The following is a 19,091-nucleotide window of genomic DNA, read 5'->3' as shown; positions in this document are numbered from 1 at the left end:
TAATAATATATGTGATTAAGTTGAGCAGAGGTGGATATTTTTCTGTCTTACAAATGTTGTTCGGCAACAACTCGATATATTTCATTTCTTTCACATCCTTTCCCTTTCGTAATGGAAAAAAAATTCGTTACCAACCTGTCGGTTCCTTATTTGGTGTTCCATTTGTCTGGCTTTTTTAGGGGTTCTTCCAAAGAGCAATATACCACTTGTTAATCTATCGAGCCTGTGAATGGTACGAAGATTTTTCAAGTTATACTCTTTTGCGAGGATGAAGACGACCGTATTATGCCTGTATCTTCCGCAAGGATGAACCTGGAACAATAATTCAATCACGATAATCGTTCGATTTTATTGATCGGCGATGAAAGATTGATTACAAGGAAAAACGACAAACAGCCTTTACTGAACATTGAATACGGATCACCGACAAATCACGTTAGCAAATCCAACCAGAAATCGTGGTAATAACGGATACCGGAAATTCGAATATATACGCAAGTATATAATGCGTTTGGCAGTTGAATGAGGAACGTCGGGTTTATAAGGAATACTCGTGATAACGGTATAGAATGTAAAGTAAATGTATTTAGGTATTCAGGCATTTTCAGAGGAAACAGCTGACACATCGAAAGACTGTAATACGATTGAAAACTCCCGAAGAGCTTTACGAATTCTGAACATCAAGCATTCGGTGAGAAGAAGTTTGAATAATCCGCGAGCACGTTTCGTGCGTAAAACACGTAGCGGCTCACGATCCGATATTTTGCTACCAATTTCCGATATTAAAACATACAAAATAACCCCGTGCCGCACGTAGACTGATCACGAAAGCGTCTCATCGCGTGTCCTAACTATGTAGATATATATGTGAGAAAAAAAAAATCATCCTCCCAACTATAAAACACGTGATTTAAATAAGCTCAAAACAGACTGAAAAGATTTGATTCGTTCGAAAAAAAAATTTATGAATTGCTCCACGAAATTTTCGGAACAAAATGAAATTTCAATAAGTTAGTGAAGAAGAAATGTATTCAACAATTTTGTAGAGCGAATTAAGTAAAAGACTTTGAGAAAGAAATATAAAATGTTAATCGGGCACAATTAAAGTTGATATGATACAGATGATGTGCGCATTTATAGGGATGTTGAACAGCTGTTACCCTGTATACGTAGGAAAGGGGGATGAGCTGCCTTATTTAAGGGAGTTAATTATTGGCCACAAAATAACGGTACCATTGGGAAGTCCAATTTCGATTTCGAGTCCCCATAGCCGCGTCTATAGTATTATACCCTCGGGCTTTCGTCCAATTAATTCTTACGAAAGAGTGAGCCTAGCTGGCGAGGCAAATTTTTGTTTCAGATTAAAAGGTGTTCGGGTAAATAGACACGGATACAACTAACGGAAAAATAAAATAAAATAGCATAAATATGAAAACGAAAAACAAAGGACGCATTTTTCTGTAAAACGAAAAGTTAAAAGGGAAAGCAAATGCGAAGGTAAAGGAGACGTAATAAGGCAAAACTGGCTGCAGCACACATAAAGGCTCAAAACATGCGGGTCAAGGTTGACCGGCTCTCGCAGCGTGTCGGTCCGTCGTTGCTGATAATAAACTTTTACCTAATTTTCCACCAGTCACTGTCTTCCACAGTTCAAGTGGGCAAGCAATGGGAATGAAAGAGGGAAAGAGGGGAGGGGGAAAATGGGCCAACGAGGCTACGCGACTAACAATAAAACGTAATTAAAGGAGAAAAAATTAAGGGAAAGGAAACGAGTACTGAGGAGGTGGGAAAAAGGGAAGCGAAACGAAGTACGAGAGACAACGAATTATTTTTTCACTATACATATATCTAGACGGAACATATTTTCTCCGGTATCGGAATATATACGGAATTTTTTAACGTGTACATAAAATATTCTCTTGTTCTTATAATTTGCGCCGTTTTTAGATTAATTAAGAGATGCGTGATCGATAAAACAGGCTCTGATTGTGAGTTAAAACGCGAGGGAATCGGGCGCAATTCAATTTCAGAGAAAAGGGAATGAATTAAAATTCAAGGGTACGACGAAAGATCCCTTCGACATTTAAGACGTACTCAACCGATTCCGACGTTTATAGCGTCGCTGGCGTTTCATTTGAAAACTTCATATCGATATAATATCATCACATCGGATTCCGTCGTATCATAAATTAGAGCAGGAATTTCCTTTGAACTACGTAAATGCTGTTCTTCATTTTTTTTTATTTTTTTTCTTCGTCATTTTTAGTATTACACACAATACCCTGGGATATAATTATTAAGGTAAAAGATCAGAGAACATTCCGAAACTGATCAACCGTGAGATGCGTTGTTAGAAATTTTTATAACCCAATTATGAAAAAAGACAAAAGAGAAAAAAAATTACCGTCGATGGACACGTTGTAACGTCAATGACAGAGAGAAGGTATAACGCACAAACGACAATTCTATTTCCGTACGAGAAAAAAACTGCCCCTTTGTAATTTTGAAATTAATTCAATGTATATCCGCATAGATTGAATATCAAAGCGGGTGAATCCTAAACTTTAAGATGCCACGTGGGACACGGTACAAAGATTCTGTTACACATACATGAGAAAAAGTACCGAAGTTAAAATATCTATGTAGATGGTTCTCTTCTTGAGCGATACGATTATAAAGCTGCGTGGTACATCGATGTACGTGTATACATTATTTACAATATTATGAAACTTAAACGTGCCTTACAGTTGATCCATGTATGTACATAGACTTCTTTCTCATAGTTTATAACTTATTCAAATAAGTTACAACCTCACAAGTGCAAGTTCGCAAGTAAATCAGCAAAAACAACGCGCGCGTTAGTTTTATACCTTTTTAAATTAGATTACCACAAAACACGATTTTATAAAAAAAACCATTTATTTCCTAGTGCTACAATATTGGTATCGTCGTTATTTGTGTTGTAATTATTCTGTCATTTTTTTGTTATAGTTATTGGAAGAATAAATTGAGTCTCTGCATAAGTATGCAATACATATAATTTCGTACTTTGAACGTTGATAATTGTATGAGCATATACACATGATTATGTGAGTATACCGGGTGTAGAACAAATAATGATTCGAGTTAGTTAAAATTATGATGTTTGAACGTGTATTATTTATAGTATTATTATATTATAGATCCCAGGAATCGAGTTGTGTCAAAATTATACTTTCAAAATGACTGGATAACCTTGGAGGTTGAGAGAACGCGTTGGTTACTTTGAGTTGAGGTATAATAATGCTTCTTGAACTTTTTATTTACTCATATATACGTGTATATATAGCACATACATTCAAACAATATAATACCTATGTACATCTGGACACAAGTTTCAAAAAACTTCATACATGTAGTAATGGGGATGCATTCCAAAATATGAACACATACAGAAAGACACAAAGAACTAAAAAAAGCAGAATTCATTCGAGGGATTTATTCGATAACCGTACCGAATTCAATTTTTTGCACTTTTTTTTTACAAATTTTATCGAGAAATTTTGCTGTTGCAAACCTACACACCTTATATTGTACAATTATCCATGAATCTGACAATTAGGCATTCTGGTAGAGGAAGAAGCGGTGAGTTTCGGGAGATGGAAGAAAAGAACAGACAAAAAAAGAAAAACGAGAGAGAGAGAGAGAGAGAGAGAGAGATTGGCAGTACAGTTCTAGCAGTACACCACTTACAGGGATAGATGCGGGCTTGTTGACCACGACCAAGTCTTCGTCCATGTGCACCACCGTGATGGGTTCCGAGGTGACCGGCACCTCGTGTCTGTAACACACGAATCGTAACCAGCTTAACATGGCTTTGTTCGTCGAACTGTGCGACACCTTTGCACATAATTGCACTATTTATACGATCATAGGTCACAGATTTATCTACTAACTAAATAGTAAGAGGTATTCATTTTCTACGCATATAATGAGTATAATTTATCTAGATACACAGGTAATATCTACAGACACATGATACACATATTTATTTGAAGATTTATTTATTCGTATGTTGTACTTGGCTTCTTCGCTTATTGTTAGTTTATTTCGTGCGATTGGCAGTTTTGTACCCTCCTTTTCAATAACGAGAAGGAAAAAGATATAAAAAGGATGTGGATATAACGAAGATGGAAACGCAGAACTCAGAGTATAGAGCGGATGATAATTGATTTGACGGTTCATCGAGTACCTACACCGAAGAGAAAATAAATAAAATACATTACTCGATATCCTAGAGTTGAATTCCTATCCCATAGGATCTTATGGTGTACTTTAGCGAACTAAAGGATAAAGAAAGAGAGGGGAGGAAACAAGGAAGAAGAATACCCGGATAAGAGATAAAGGATGTCGTTTCGCGTTTGTTATCATCGTCGTCAGCGTACCGTGAAAGATGAAACCTTCCTATGACGATGTTATGTCTGTGACAAAGGAAAGGAACAAAAATGACGAAGAAGATGAAAAAAAGCCAAAAACAAAAGGTACAAACGATACAAAAAAAAAAAAAAAAAGACGACGATGGCGCAGCGAAGCGTAGAATTATGTGGGATAGGGTTTTGGTTTTCAAATTTCAGGGTCCATCCAGCCCCATCACGGATGAGGTCCGTTACTATAACGTGAGTTACAAGCTATAATATAGTGTGGCATCCGCGTATAACGCGATTTGATCAAACGCAAAACTACCTTTCAAAATGTCAGTTGTAGAAAGTAATCTTCTATTTCAATACTTATTGAATATCATCAGTTCGTCATGAACTTTGCAACCCCGGGAACAATGACAATTTTCCATACGAATCTGGAATCGAGCGGTCAAAGTTTCAATCCAAAATTGTTAATTGTGTTTTACGGGGTTAATTATTATCAAACCGAAGATGCCAGCGATTACAGTTGAAAGAAGATAAATGAACTCATAAATAGCATGTGGTGGGACCACAACCGTTTTGAATGTACAATACATGTAGGTTAGCTACGTTAAAACACGGATAAAAGAGAATTTACGAACCAAAAACGCCGCAAGCTCGACTGACAACAACCCACGACAGATGGACGGTTCAGTTATTCATCCACCTTTGATTTTGTTTTTCTCTTTTTTTTTTTTCTCATTATTATTTTGATATTCATCAGGGATGCCCTTTGATTCCGCGAGCTTTATGACGTACGTTTATACTTTAATCGGTGAAACAGAAGTCGTTTACAAAACGTTTCATATACATTAAACGACATATACCTACTTCAAAAAGCGAGGGGAATCGTACGTCAAGTATATGTATATGTATGAGTATCCATTTACGTGTATTTTTTATACGGAATTTTTATGTCTTTGAATAACGCTGCTTTTTTTTTATTCGTAATCGTTCTCTAAAAATGATCAATCGAACAGCGAGTAGTACTTTGCTGTATGAATGAGTGATAACGACAAAAGAAAGCAAAAACCGAAGAGAAAGTGAATCGATATTTTCTGATAGGGGTACAAAAATTTGCCAAAATTCCGCGAAGGGGATGAAAAGTAAAATATACGTATATATTTTTCATTTTACCGAATAATGTGCAGTCGTGGAAATTAAAAATTTTTTAAGCTTCATCATTATCAAGGGCATCATATGATTTGCGTCGACTATTGGTGATGGTTGAATTAAAGCTCTGCAGATGAGAAAAAAAAAAAAATGAATAAAAAGAAAATCCTCCGGCGAAATTAAAAGCACACGCGTTCAGTTTGTCTTATCTTTTTTCAATGTTTTTTTTTTTTTTTGTTTTTTTTTTTTTTAATTTTTTAATTTTTTAACCGACCCTTCGTATCCACATACCAACCCCTATTCATTTTTCTCTTTTCTCTCGATCCCTTCTGGGGTTTCGTTACAGTCCCCGATATGTATTTGGAAAATATACGTTGGGTCGAATTAATCGTAAGCACAAAATTGTTCAAAACTGTGCTTAACACAATCCTCTCCCTTCGCCTCCCTACTTTTTTTACCTAATAAGGAACAATTCATCCCTGCGAACGCATGATACGAAAACTTTTCAGCATTCTCTTCTGACAAGTAATTTTTTTATCAGGCATTGAAAACTTCTTTCTTTTTACACTCGATTTTGAACAATCGTTACTCGTTCGTTTATTCGATTATTTAATCTTTTTTCACGTAATTATTCACATGCAACTTACAAATATTATTACCGGGTTTACGAGGCTAACACTTCAACAACCTTCGTACCCTCGACGTCCCGGTTTGGATCGACGATTCTTTTTTTTTTTTTTTGGTTTATAAATTATTTTTCCAGCTCTGAATGATCACGGGTATTTTGTAACTCATCTCACGAACGTTTTAACGACAAGATTTCATTACGTCCCGTTATCTGTCCAATTAGATAATAATTTAATTAGTCGAATAATAGTTGACAATCGATTAGTGAATTGGAACCGGCTGTATATATTGTTTATCGGGTGTACATACAATATCTGAATAGATACGTATACAATTAAATATGCAAATGGCATAGAAACTGATATCTTGAACAATTTATGTAGCTTTACGATATATGAGCACGCGAGCGTTACCTTGAAAGATACGATGCAGACATAATGAAATGCATCGATATACGTACAGATATAGGTGATATACGGCGTGAAAAATAATCAAGATCTAACTAAAGGTCAGTGAGCGATGCACAGACATAATTTAATGTTGAAAAATAGAAAAAGAAAATTAACTACAATTATAGAAGAAGTTATTACTGATAGCAACAATAATAAATATATTCGCAAGGTCTCATTATACGGAGTCCGCGATGCTACCGCATTTCACATACAGATTGTACAATTTCAACAATATTTATACACGCAACCATACTATATGAAATTTCATCGACATTTGAAAAAAAAAAAAAATTGAAATGAAATAAATAAAACATCACCAACCACTTCAAAAGCTTTCAAATTGTATCGCTCGTGTCTGAAGCGAGACAATTATTTGTTTCAAAGTTCGTACGGAAATGGTGGTTTCGGTATAGGTACCCAAATAGAAGTACGAAAAAAATGAAGAGAGAAGTGCTGCGATTTACGCACAGTAATTTGATGGCTTGGGACGATTTCCTTCTGTTTTTTATGATGGAAGTCGATGGAACTATTTTTTTTTAACAAAGTACATCAAGACCGACCATATCCGTCTATATATTCTTATTCCATCCGTAGTTCAACACCTTGCGAAAATTACGCTATTAATGTCATTGTTGTTATTATTGTCGTTATTATTAGTATTTAACATCAACTCCACGTTACGCGTTATCGCTTGATCATGTGTGTCAAGGATCATATCATTTCCGATGCCTTTGTGTTTAATTGCATAAGTGAAGGTTCTTCTTCTCCTTCGTTTTTTTTTCTTCTCTTTTCTTTCTTTGATGTAATTCACTTCGTCGACGGTCCATTATATGATATCGAGGCTTTAAATGTTCAGACGGGTGCGCTCCCCGATAATAAAATAAAATAAGTAAATAAACAAATTGAAAAAAAAAAAAACGGATGCCACCGCAAGAACGTGTCCCACAGAAGTGTGTGTGGTGAAGGGGACGAATAAAAATAACGCTACGTTAGTTCGTGAAACGTGTTTCGAAAATTAATTGAAATTAAATGGCTGCAGCAGGATCCGCGGTTACAGATGACGTTGGGAAAAAAATTGCGAGTTAGTCCTGCGCTGTTTTGTCAGACTAAGAGAACAAAAAAAAACAAAAAAAAAAACGATACGCACCAGCCGAAGGACCACGTAGGTATTCATAATATGGATTATTCTTAGACCGCCGGGGTGTAAATGATACGAGGAAAAAAAGGAGAGAATAAATAAAATCGAGGCAATAGGAAAATTCGGAACTCCTTCCACGTTCGAATGCTAAACGAGTGGGATGTAATCTTCGTTGGGGGGGAAAATATACGTACGTATGGGAAAAATAAGGATCTGAAGTCGAAGCATACTTTCTGTGTACGTTGACTCGACAACTCCTGTGGATAGAATTTTTTACATGGAAAATATGAAATCGATCCAGTGGAAAAAACGAAAACAAATCAATTCCTCTCACTATTTTATACGCTACAAGAATTCTTCGTAGTCGAGTATCGTGATGATTTCAATGATGATTTAGTTCATTCATTTATTTATTTATGTTTCAAGTTGAGTCGTAGGGGATTCTAAAGATTCTAAAAAGCAAACTAGAGAATTGAAAACCTACCTGTGAACAACGTTAGCGAGTAAGTCATTATGTCGCAGTCTGTAGTCAATTTCAACCCTCTGATAATTGACGGTGAGTGTACCAGCCTTGATGCACCTCTCGTATTCCTCGGCAGGATGTGCTCTGAATTCTCTCGCAAATACTTCGAGAATTTTTTCACCGACCCATCGACCTTTCGTGAATGTTGTAAAGGTGAAGTAGTACGGATAAACCTTTCTGAGTCCTGAAACCAATCAATGAAATAATCAATTATTTCCGATTCCCACCTTCATCTTTTCTCTCTCTCTCTCTCTCTCTCTAGATCCTTTTACCTACGACACTAGAATTAATAATTCTCCCGACAATGAGACTTCAAAATATAGACACACGACACACACACGCACCGCCGTTTCTTCGATCTCATGAAATTTTAACAGGCATCAAAAAAAAAAGAAAAGAATAAACCCGGAAACAATTCAATTCCCTCGATCCCTCGAAGACTTCGTGAAATCTTAAGGAATATTTTATATTTGCAGGGATCAAATATATACCAGGTACAAAATGTTTTCTGCTGGAATAACCACGGTAGAATTTTCAGCGATGCGAGACATCGTCCAACTCCTGTTTCTTCTTTTCTCATATTTTCCCATAGGTCGAGGTTGTAATATGATTTTCCGTAATACTGTGTTTCCTCTTATAAGATTACTGCGTGAATTATCCGAGTGGCACGTATCACGCTTTTAAGGAAGATGTCCAGCTTCTGTATTTAATAACCGCAGATATGGCGCTTTCAGTCAGCTTCTCTCAGAAACGAAATTGGACTGTATGACCTATTTTTCCATTTTTTTCGACCTTTTATTCCTCTCTTTTTTTGTGTTTCAATTTTATTTCTATTAGTCCCGCTCCCAACACCCACTCCACGGCTCAATACATTGGCCCTTGTCCAACGCTAAGGAATTTTTGCAAATCCCGTTTTAAATAATGACTATCGCTTATCTATACGTATACTTCATTCTTTTTTTGTTTTTTTTCTTTTTTTTCGTTTTGTAAATCAGACCTAGAAAATCTGGCGTATTGTGGTCTTGGCACGTGCCATTCTCTTTCATCTATTTTTCTTCCATTCGAAATTTACGTGGCATTTGGTTTGAAATCCGCATGAACCAATTCAATCAATTCCAAAGAAGAAACAAAAGTATGTGACGTATGACGAGGTCAAAAAAATATTGTTTCAACTTAATTGCCGTCGTTAAAATTTGAAACTGCAGCAAACGTCGTGTGTAGCTGTCCATTCATTTTTTGCATTCGTTATTCGCAAAAATTGTACATTCAATATTTTCGTGATCGTATATATTTTTCGAAATTGTTGAAAAACTTTCTAGCAAACAATGCAAAAATCGTTATAGGAAATAAATAAAAACCTAGGCGAGTGGTTCCCCAGATTTTGGGGGAGGGGGGAGACTTGAAAAATAAATGCGAATAAATAACTGACAATGAGACAAAAATCGATTAAAGATAAACGAAAAAAAAAGACTTCTTTTATATATTTATAGAATAACGACAATATAATCAAATTATTTTGTCAATTGTACTAATGTGGATGGCGAGCGTAGTTCACCGTTGCAGGCCCTATAGAATTTGAGGATTGACTTTTAGCTGCGTGTTGTTTGCTTTATCAGCGTATCAATTAGCGCGTGCGATTGCCGTTTCTCTGAATCCTCATCCTGCACCTCCACGGTACAACAATTCACGTTTTTACGTATTTAATACGTACGTTACACATAAACCGTTCCCCTTTCCGCAAACTGAATTCCGCAATCCCCCCCCCCCCCCCATATTCCAAATCACCGTTGTTTTGTTACGTTTATACACTCATTAGAGTTTTGTTCTCTATCGCTGCAATTGGAAACGAAATTTTACACGCATATAGATATGAATGTGCACATACCTACGTATATACGTACATTGAACGAAGTGAAACTATATTTTCCCAAGTTTAAAATTTTTCGACAAACATTCGTTATTATAATTTCAGTTCGAACGACGACAAACGAATGATAAATAATAAAATATTTGTGCATAGGTATATTTATTTACGAAATTCTGAATTCATTCAAACAATCCATATACATATACGTGAATGCTTCGTTCGGATACGGTGTATTCAAAATCATAATTATAATTCGCTTTTTCAAATTAACAATTAATTATTGTACATTTATAAAATATTATGTCAAGAAGAAGTAGAAAAAAAACAAAAATCGAGCTTCGGAAATATTTTGAATAATTTGTTAATCGTTTTTTTGAATTTGGTAGGAAGTTATCTTTTCGGAAATTGATTTAATATCATGTACTGCGGGAAAAATGACCATTTCTAACTAGAAGATAAAAATAGAACGAATGAAAGATAGAAGCAAAGAAAAAATCGTGCGTGTAAAAATATTGAGGTACATATAAATTTGAAGAAAAAGGAAGTAAAAGAGGAGGAAGAAGGACTACGGTATGTGGTTACACAGGGAGAATTAGATGGGTAGAAACGGGGAGAGAAAACTAAGCGAATACGAGTCGGTCCAAATAGGCGTGATGATAATATAATATTTCCGTACCTACACATCTGGTCTTTTTCCAACATATCCCTGCGGGAATTGCCTTAAAACTCCATTAGGAAAGGTATCCCAAAATATTTTATAAAAATTATCTTTTTTCAACGTGCGTTGCGAAAGTCTTCAAAATCGCGCTGTTTCGGTATTAATTACTTTATTCTTAATTTCTATGAAAAGGTACCTTGTATAAAAAATTACGTTCTAAACGCGATAATCGATACGTTATAAAAATAATTACGACGAATGGACCCGGAACTTTAGAATTTACAAAAGAAACAACGTCGACCACATGAACAAAAAAACGAATGAGGAAAGAATGTAATAACAAACAATAAATTATTTAATTATTTAAAAAAAAAAAAAAAACAAACCCCGATCTCTGCATACAATAAAGCAGAAGGAGATCGAGAAACGGGAGGGTGAGAACGAGGACTTTAAGCCCCTCAGGAAAAGATCCCTATTATATACCCTATATACGCGTACGCGAAAAGTAGGGAGAGGGAGAGAGAGAAGTGGTGAGAAATCCGCAAGCGGAGTAGCGAGTCGGTCGAGGATGAGGTAAAATGGAACCGGTATATAGGTATACGACGATGCCTGTACACATGCCGCGACCGAGAAACGGAAACCGTAGGGATAAACGGTGCGGAGTATAAGAGCTCGGAGAAAGAGGAAATGATAAAGGGAAAAGTGTGTAGTAAGAGAGAGAGAGAGAGAGGAGAAAAGCGTACGCGAGGGAGGCCTACAACGCGGAGGGGCTCCCACTTGACTATTCGTTGAAAAGCTTCCTTTCCCGGTGGATTTTGGATCTCCGAGGGTTCGGTAAGTTCGTCTAGTATGTGAACTGCTATTTAGGCTGGCTCAGAGTCGTCAACTGTCTCTTGTTCTCCGCAAGTTTCGGATTAGTATTTAGTATCACGCCCATTCCATTCCACGCCATTCCGTTCCATCGTTCCATATTCTATTCTATTCTATTCTGTTCTATTCTGTTCTATTCTATTCCATTCTATTCCATTGTATTTCGTTCGTAGAGCTTCAAAGGTTTATATGGGTTTCCATGTTACAAGCGACATACCTGTAGCTACATCGTAAGACCCTAGAGATACAAGAGCTCAACATGTCCGCGTCAAACATCGAGAGCATCGTAAGAGCGAATGGGTCTCCGCGTATAAATTTAGCGGCAAAACCACCATAGGTCATTGCTGCGATAACTTGATAACTCCGAGTATCGATCAACGGGGTATTTCATCAAGAATCAGAGTTGTGAATTTATCTGTCATTGACTCCCGTTTCGCTACTGAACAAAAACCAAAGAAAAAAAAAAGAATTAATTTACAAACGATAGAAAACGAAAAATGTATTAAAAACTGTACATACGTATGGCAATATTTTCGAATGATCGGTTGAAAATTGAATGAACGAATTCAGGAATATAAATGAGGAATTTCTAACTTGCTAAGTGAAAAAAAAAAAATCGTTTATTTCGTAAAGATTAACAAAAAAAAAAAAAAAATTACTTCGTTGTCTTTCATTCCAATTTTTCACGATTTCTTGTAAAATCACGAATAAAATGGGAATCTCAATTGAAACAAACCGATGGCAGAAGCAAGAGAAGAAAAAAAGAAAAAGAAATATTTTTCACAACGTTTCACCATCCCCTTCAGAATGACACTTATTTTCATGATTGTTAGGTATCATTATTGTTTTATCGCGTGAAATCTGAAAACTTCATCGAAACTGATAACAATGGAGCTTCCGAGATAATTGAAATTTATATTTCGGTCGAACGGGCCGTTACAGTTGTTAGAAAAAAAATTCCGAAAATGAATAAATGAATGAATGAATAAGAAAAAATCATAAAATAGTGGAGAGTATATTTTGGCACCGAATAACCCATACGAAGGTTTTACGATGTGGCTGTAAACTCGCGTATCGATTCACCGGGTTGGTATAATACCTGTTCGTTAAACCGATCCCAACGATTCCTTTCTGCAACATTCGTCGAATAATAATGTGGGTTGGGTAGAAGGCTCTGGAATAGCATCGCATGACTGATGGCGTCGTCGTCGTCGTCGTAGTCGTCGCGTACCGTCCGGTAGGGTTGACGTCAATTAACGGTAACACCGCAATATTCAAATGTATGTAAATCAATTCTGAACAATTTAGTTTATCCGTATATACGCCCGGTAGATTTCCCTATACCTCGCCGACACTCGTACATTTGTCAACGCTTCCAAAGAGCCTTTGCAAAGATGATGAATTCTTCGACGAAGTTTCGAACAACCCTGTAGCGATCGAAACCGTTGTTATCATTACAGGTGTCGTTAACGTGTTCTAAAAATTAACGTCACGTCGAACGTGAGGTTCTTTAATCTTTCTCGCATTCTACGTAACGATATCAAAAAGATCAAATATTGTACAAAAAATGAGCTACGGCTCGCGAAAGAATATTTTATCAGGAATCTTTTTACCGAGAAATTCCGAAGCTGAGTTATCGGTTTATTTGTAGCGGAGCGATGGCTCTGTTTAAAAATTCACGAGTCAGCTCTGGAATATTCTATCTTCTCTCTTTTCCCTTCTTTTTTTTTTTTTTTTTTTTTTCTTCAAATTCCAACTAGCTGTCCGTCTTGTTTGACGCGGTAAATAATCCTGCCGTAGCGATTCTTTAAAAAGTAGCTCTCGACATTTTTTTTTCATGTTCACTGTCGGTACCTTGGAAAAATAAATCGACCATTCGGCTCCCGAATTTAAAACAAGGCTCTCAATTACCGAAGGTTAAAGATGTCAAAATCGGAGTCAATTTTACCGATGAAGAAACCTTTTCCCCCTCAAACGAAACTGTCGGAAATAAAAACGAGATTCAAATTTACAAGACGTGAAAGATCAACAGAAAAAAAAAAAAACAAAGCTCATGATAAAATTGCGAATAATCGATAAAATATTCTTTCACGTCCGAGAGTTTCTTACTGAACAAAATCTTAACACAGCCATGCGTAGTCGTGTAATATATATTTATATTTCTCTTCTTCTTTTTTTTTTTTTGTTCTTTTCGGATCGGTGTACATAAAGCTGAGTCGGCGAGTTCATTCCCCGGGATATTTTCTTGCAGCTCAATAACTTTAGATTGTTGATAGGGTATAGAGAGATGTGGATCGAATCAAGATTTGAATCACGTATTCTCACACCCCCATCATCGTCGCGATCACCCCGCTCCGCTCCGCCACATACAATATCGGCGTTCTCATATGTGTATATTTACGAAATACCGCTACGTATCTTATACCCACCTAATCCCATAGATTTTTCTACACTGCACGGTGTTTCATTTTTGTACGACCCTCGGGTGGTATACGCGGGGCGCCTCAAACCGTGAATTTTAATATTGAAATCAGTAGTACATCTGTTACGTTAAATGAATATTTTCACACTCGTTTCATGAAAAGATGAAAAAAGTTCAAGTACCCGACCCGTTCGAGCCGGATTTTTTTATATTTCGGGGGTTCTTACCCCGATTACATTCGCAGGAATGTATTGTGCGGAGCCTGTGGTATTGGAGGGATAAATACACGGCCTTTTCCCGTATAGAAACAGGCGTACGTATACACGTATATAGATACGAGTGCAGAAGCAGCAACAGCTAGAGGAGGAGTTGGGTATAGACGAGGTTGCCTGGAAGCAGTATTAATAGGTCTTTGTTTGAAGGAAGGAGAGCCTGCCCCCGCGTATGCCGGAGATTCCCGTCTCCATTATTTGAATATGGGACAGATATCGGTTGTCGATATTCGAACGTCGCACAAATATTGTTTCCCTTCAGAAAATCACGCGGCATGTCAGCCGCGCGCGCGGCCGCTGTGCCGGTCGTTCTGAATCTTCAAAGTTCGCGCAAACGAGAGTTATTCCACTCCCTCTTACCTACAACCCTCGTGGGCGCTCTCGTTGTTCCGTACCGATCTGCGAATATTCCACCATTTCGCATCCTATTCGCTAGAAACAACAAGCATGTAAAATAATAATTGTCTCCGCTCGACTCGAGTGGAAAATCGTCCCTTTGCTGCGGCATTGCCGTCGCACGAGCCGATATGCGAAACGATCCGCACGTCGCTGAGATAATTTCGAGGCGAGCGGCAGATTTCTGCTGAAAATTATTCGAGAAGGTAATTTTCTCGGTGGAAACATTCGAGACAAAAATTTCATTGAACGTTTCGCGCTGGACTTTTCCGGCGTATCCGGAACGCGCCGGAGTTTTTGAGAGGCTCGTCGTGGTGAGAATTCTGAAATCTAGAATCGATTTACAGCAAGAAAGTTCGAACTCACCATTCTCTACGTAGTAGCTCGTCTCATTGTACCGCTCGTCGGTGAATCCGGGCCTCTTGGCTTTGAGCGCTTTAGTTTCTAATTTTGCCTGGAATCAGACGAGAACAAAGCAACGAAAAATTAATACACGTAGAAGTAGAAGAATCAGCGATACGTTCCCATTTCATTGTTTTTTTCATTGTACCCTAGCGCGTGTATTGCGGGTAATATTTGCGAACCAATCCGTCCGTATTGCAATTTTCGCAACGTTATGAAATTATAGTTTTATCGCCTGTGTCTACAATGTGCGTTACAACATAATATGGTATATGAAAAACGTATATATGCATATATGTATGTACGTACGTACGTTATGACGAGTAATCGCAATTAGATTTAATGGAAACTGCAATACGCCGTATGGATATTTAATTGGGTTAGTATGGGCGACTTCATTACCCATGTATTAACTTTATTGTTCAGATTTTATGAACACGCGTTGATACGGACGTCATTTATGATCATAGCGATTTATCTCGCGAGAAACTTTTTTCTTTATTTTTCAATTTTATTCATTTTTAATACCGTCGATTGATTCGAATTCGCGGTAAAATATTCTTCCGTCTTCGTTTTTCAAGTTATTATTTTTTTCGCCGTTACAATAACCGAACCGAACCTTTTGCAATTTCGAGCGCAGCAGCCCATATAACTTCTAGCTTTACGATGGGTGACGCCCTCGTGGTTCTTGGCCGTCGATATAATACGATCCAAGCTTACGAAAGTCGTAACTTAGTTACACAGCCTCAATTAGGATCGATCGATAATTTCGGTGTGATTAAAATTTTTTTTATACACCGTCTCGAATTTTCTCGGCTCTTTGAATCTCAAATTTACACCCCAGGCAGCAACAGCGTCGTCAGAAGTTGGACTGGTCACACAGAAATGAAATATAATATCTCGTCGGAAAGCACCGGATATAATGTCCCGTAAAAAAGAAAAAAAAAAAAAAAAAAAGAAAGGTCTTTCAATTACAGTTATAGCCGGCAGTTACCTATACTCTTCGCATTTAATCTCATGGGTCGCCATTTTGCCGAGGCCGGTAGGTATTTATATGGGTTGTCCTTATATACATATAAGGTAAGCTGTATGTAATGATATCATATAATATGGCGTCGGGTTATCCCTTGCAGACAATTATTCTCGTTGTGTATCAAAAAAGAAAAAAAAAAGGAGATCGCGTTATGGCGTTCGAGGAGAGATTTTCTGACGGATAATTCGGGACGAAGTATTTTCAAAAGCGGAATACGAACCTTCCGAATCACCTCGTATGTGATACTTTTCGAAACTTTCGAGCGACTGGTTTTCAAAGTATTTTGCGACCTGAGAGACGCGAATCCATCGACTGAAATGAGCCAAGTACTGAAATTGATCAAGACATCTCGATTTTTCCGCTTTCCAGAGCGATAAATCGATCATATACCGATCAAAGTATTTGAATATACCTCACAAATCCTCACAACAAAAATGTTGAAGTTTTCTGGATTTTTGATTGAAAAGTAAAATATTTAAAAAATCGATCGCAGGGAGCTTTTCAAACGTATTTTTATTTCAGGAACACGAATTTTTCGCTCTAGAATGCGAAAAATTGGCGACCACTCGATCACTTCGATGGACAGATGTATTTCATCAGAAGATTCGGCAAAATTTTTGATAAAACACGTGAACGAAAACTTGTCGGAAAAAATTGACAGTAAATGAAGCCAAAGTATCAACGCAATGGGAATGGTAATAATCCTTAATTGTAAGAAGAATACAATTGTAAGAAATTGTAAATTGTAAATCCAGAATTGTAATAGAATTAGCTCGTGATCCAATATTTTTGATTGGAATCTATTTCACTCTCTTCTCCCGTACTTCAAATAACCCAAAGGGTGTCCGAATTGCTCCATCCTGAAGGGTGTCCCTTTCGCGCCCCTTTTCACGTTCCATATCTGGACATAGAGATTGGCTATGAAAAATCATGGATATTGAATCGTCGAGTTGTGCATTAACGTACGACGAGAGCGTAGCCTGCAGCGCAGGAACAGCACCGCCATCAACATCATCTCGACAAACTGGAGTTTGTTTGACAATGGCCGCCTCCTAAGCTGACGGTAGTAGTACTTGGCGCTAATCCCGGAAGCAAACATTTATACGTCAGTGGCTGCTGACGTAAAGGAAAAGCTCCTAGAGATTTTGGTACACCTACATTTCTCAGTCACCTGTCCTTGTGATCCGATGTACAGATAGGTATATACGGTTAAAACTTTACTCACCGCAAACCATCTTTTATCACATCTGCAAAAATTTGAACGAAACAACGCCGTTGCGGGAGCAATTGTATGAAAAAAAAAAAATCCCTCTCGATCGAAGCCCTTTCCCTTCGACACGACATCGTCTGCCTCCTTCGTCATCACGAACGAGATGATGAAATGGAATACAAATAACGATTATCATAGAAAAGAGGAGAATCTATCCATGGAAATCCACTTCTTCTGGCTTATAAGGGCGGCTAATAATTTTGAGTCCGTTTGTTTATTTTATTTTTTTGAAATACGAAACTTACGTGGAAAATAAATGCTCGCGATGTCGGAAAATCATGGAATGTCGAAACTGCGGTGTTTACAACTTCCGGTTGGAGTACCTATATCGATTTTCTCAAGCTACTCTGTATATAAAATCTAGCTGAGGATATCGTATAATAAAGGTCCTTCCTTCAATCCTTTGCTATCTATATATTCATCCCTGATAGGTTTGCAGATATTTCAACCCCATAGGAAATTCGAGGGTCGAAACGCAGGAGGAGGGAGAGAAAAAGGGATGGATCGGGAATATTCGCTCCTAAAATTGGTATCTATAGCTCCGTCGATACCTATCTGCAAACGTTCTGGGGAAAGAAACTCGAGTAACTACGATCATTGCCCAACGCGACGTTAGGTATGACATCATTTTTTCTGACGATAAATCTGAATCGAGAATTGATTTTTCATAAATATATCCCAGATACGCAATAAGCGATACACTTTTTCTGGCATATATAGGTACTTCAATTGAAATTTGAATCGAGGAGAATTTCGCAATTTTCTAACGATAACATATATCACGTATTATCACAGGTATCGTTGAAACGAATTTTTCTTAGTATAAGGATCAGTTTCACGGAAGCTTGATTTGACCTGGAATTCCCCACACAGTATATCATATGTTCACGTGATTGGAGGGGACGGACTTGAACCCATTTCGAACTTTTATATCCGATGTGATTCGTATTCATACACTCTTACTTTCTCCGGAACTCCGCGCACCGACATTTCTCCCCTTTTTCGTTCCTCTCTTTTTTTTTTTTCCCTTCTCTATATTTTATTCTTGTCGCGAGGACGAATTGTGCTCCTGGGGCATCACCGTGGGTTTTCCAACTTTTTTCACTCTTTCTTTTCTGATTATTTATTATTACCATTCTTTTTTCTCTTTATTTTATTCTTCTCCCATTTCATTTGACGGGTGATCACCTCTCTTTCGCTCACTCCCTCATACCGACGTCGACAAAAGTCACGTAATCGTAATTTTTGTGATGATTTTTTTGTTTATTTTCCATTTTTTACCCCCCCCCTCATCCCCCATGTAAAAAGTATACGTAGCTCAAGGATGTTGAAAACCAAGGAGCGAAAAATTACGACTGAATGAACTGGAGAATTGACGCCAAAAACAAAAAAAAAAAAGTTAAAGTGAAACGGTAGGAGTATAATGTTAACGTGCGGCGAAGTGTGAAAAAATACATGAGTAATGTAATGGAAATATTAATCAGGAAAAACAATCGCGATAAGAAATATTCGGACGTGGAATAATCAAAAATAATTGACGAAAGAAATTTATAAATAAAATTTATATAATATCAAGAGCTGAGATCGAGGAGGGCGTGACCCACATTTT

The 19,091-nt window shown here is 37.3% G+C and overlaps 1 protein-coding gene across 2 annotated transcripts in view; it reads right to left on the bottom strand.

Moving 5' to 3' along the window:
- Positions 1 to 19,091, bottom strand: part of LOC105691462 (pseudouridylate synthase RPUSD2-like) — an 89,139-nt gene that overhangs the window by 2,923 nt on the left and 67,125 nt on the right. For both annotated transcript variants that reach the window (XM_012409935.2, XM_012409944.2), the window contains 4 exons: positions 15,144 to 15,231; positions 8,254 to 8,476; positions 3,733 to 3,820; positions 136 to 312 (listed from right to left, as the gene is read on the bottom strand). In XM_012409935.2, the coding sequence (XP_012265358.2) occupies positions 136 to 312; positions 3,733 to 3,820; positions 8,254 to 8,476; positions 15,144 to 15,231 (576 nt within the window). The remainder of the gene's footprint in view (positions 1 to 135; positions 313 to 3,732; positions 3,821 to 8,253; positions 8,477 to 15,143; positions 15,232 to 19,091) is intronic.

The sequence above is a fragment of the Athalia rosae genome, chromosome 3 (assembly GCF_917208135.1).
Source record: "Athalia rosae chromosome 3, iyAthRosa1.1, whole genome shotgun sequence".
NCBI lineage: Eukaryota > Metazoa > Arthropoda > Insecta > Hymenoptera > Athaliidae > Athalia > Athalia rosae.
The sequence above is the reverse complement of the archived record's forward strand: the minus strand, read 5'-3'. Positions and strand labels throughout refer to the sequence as shown.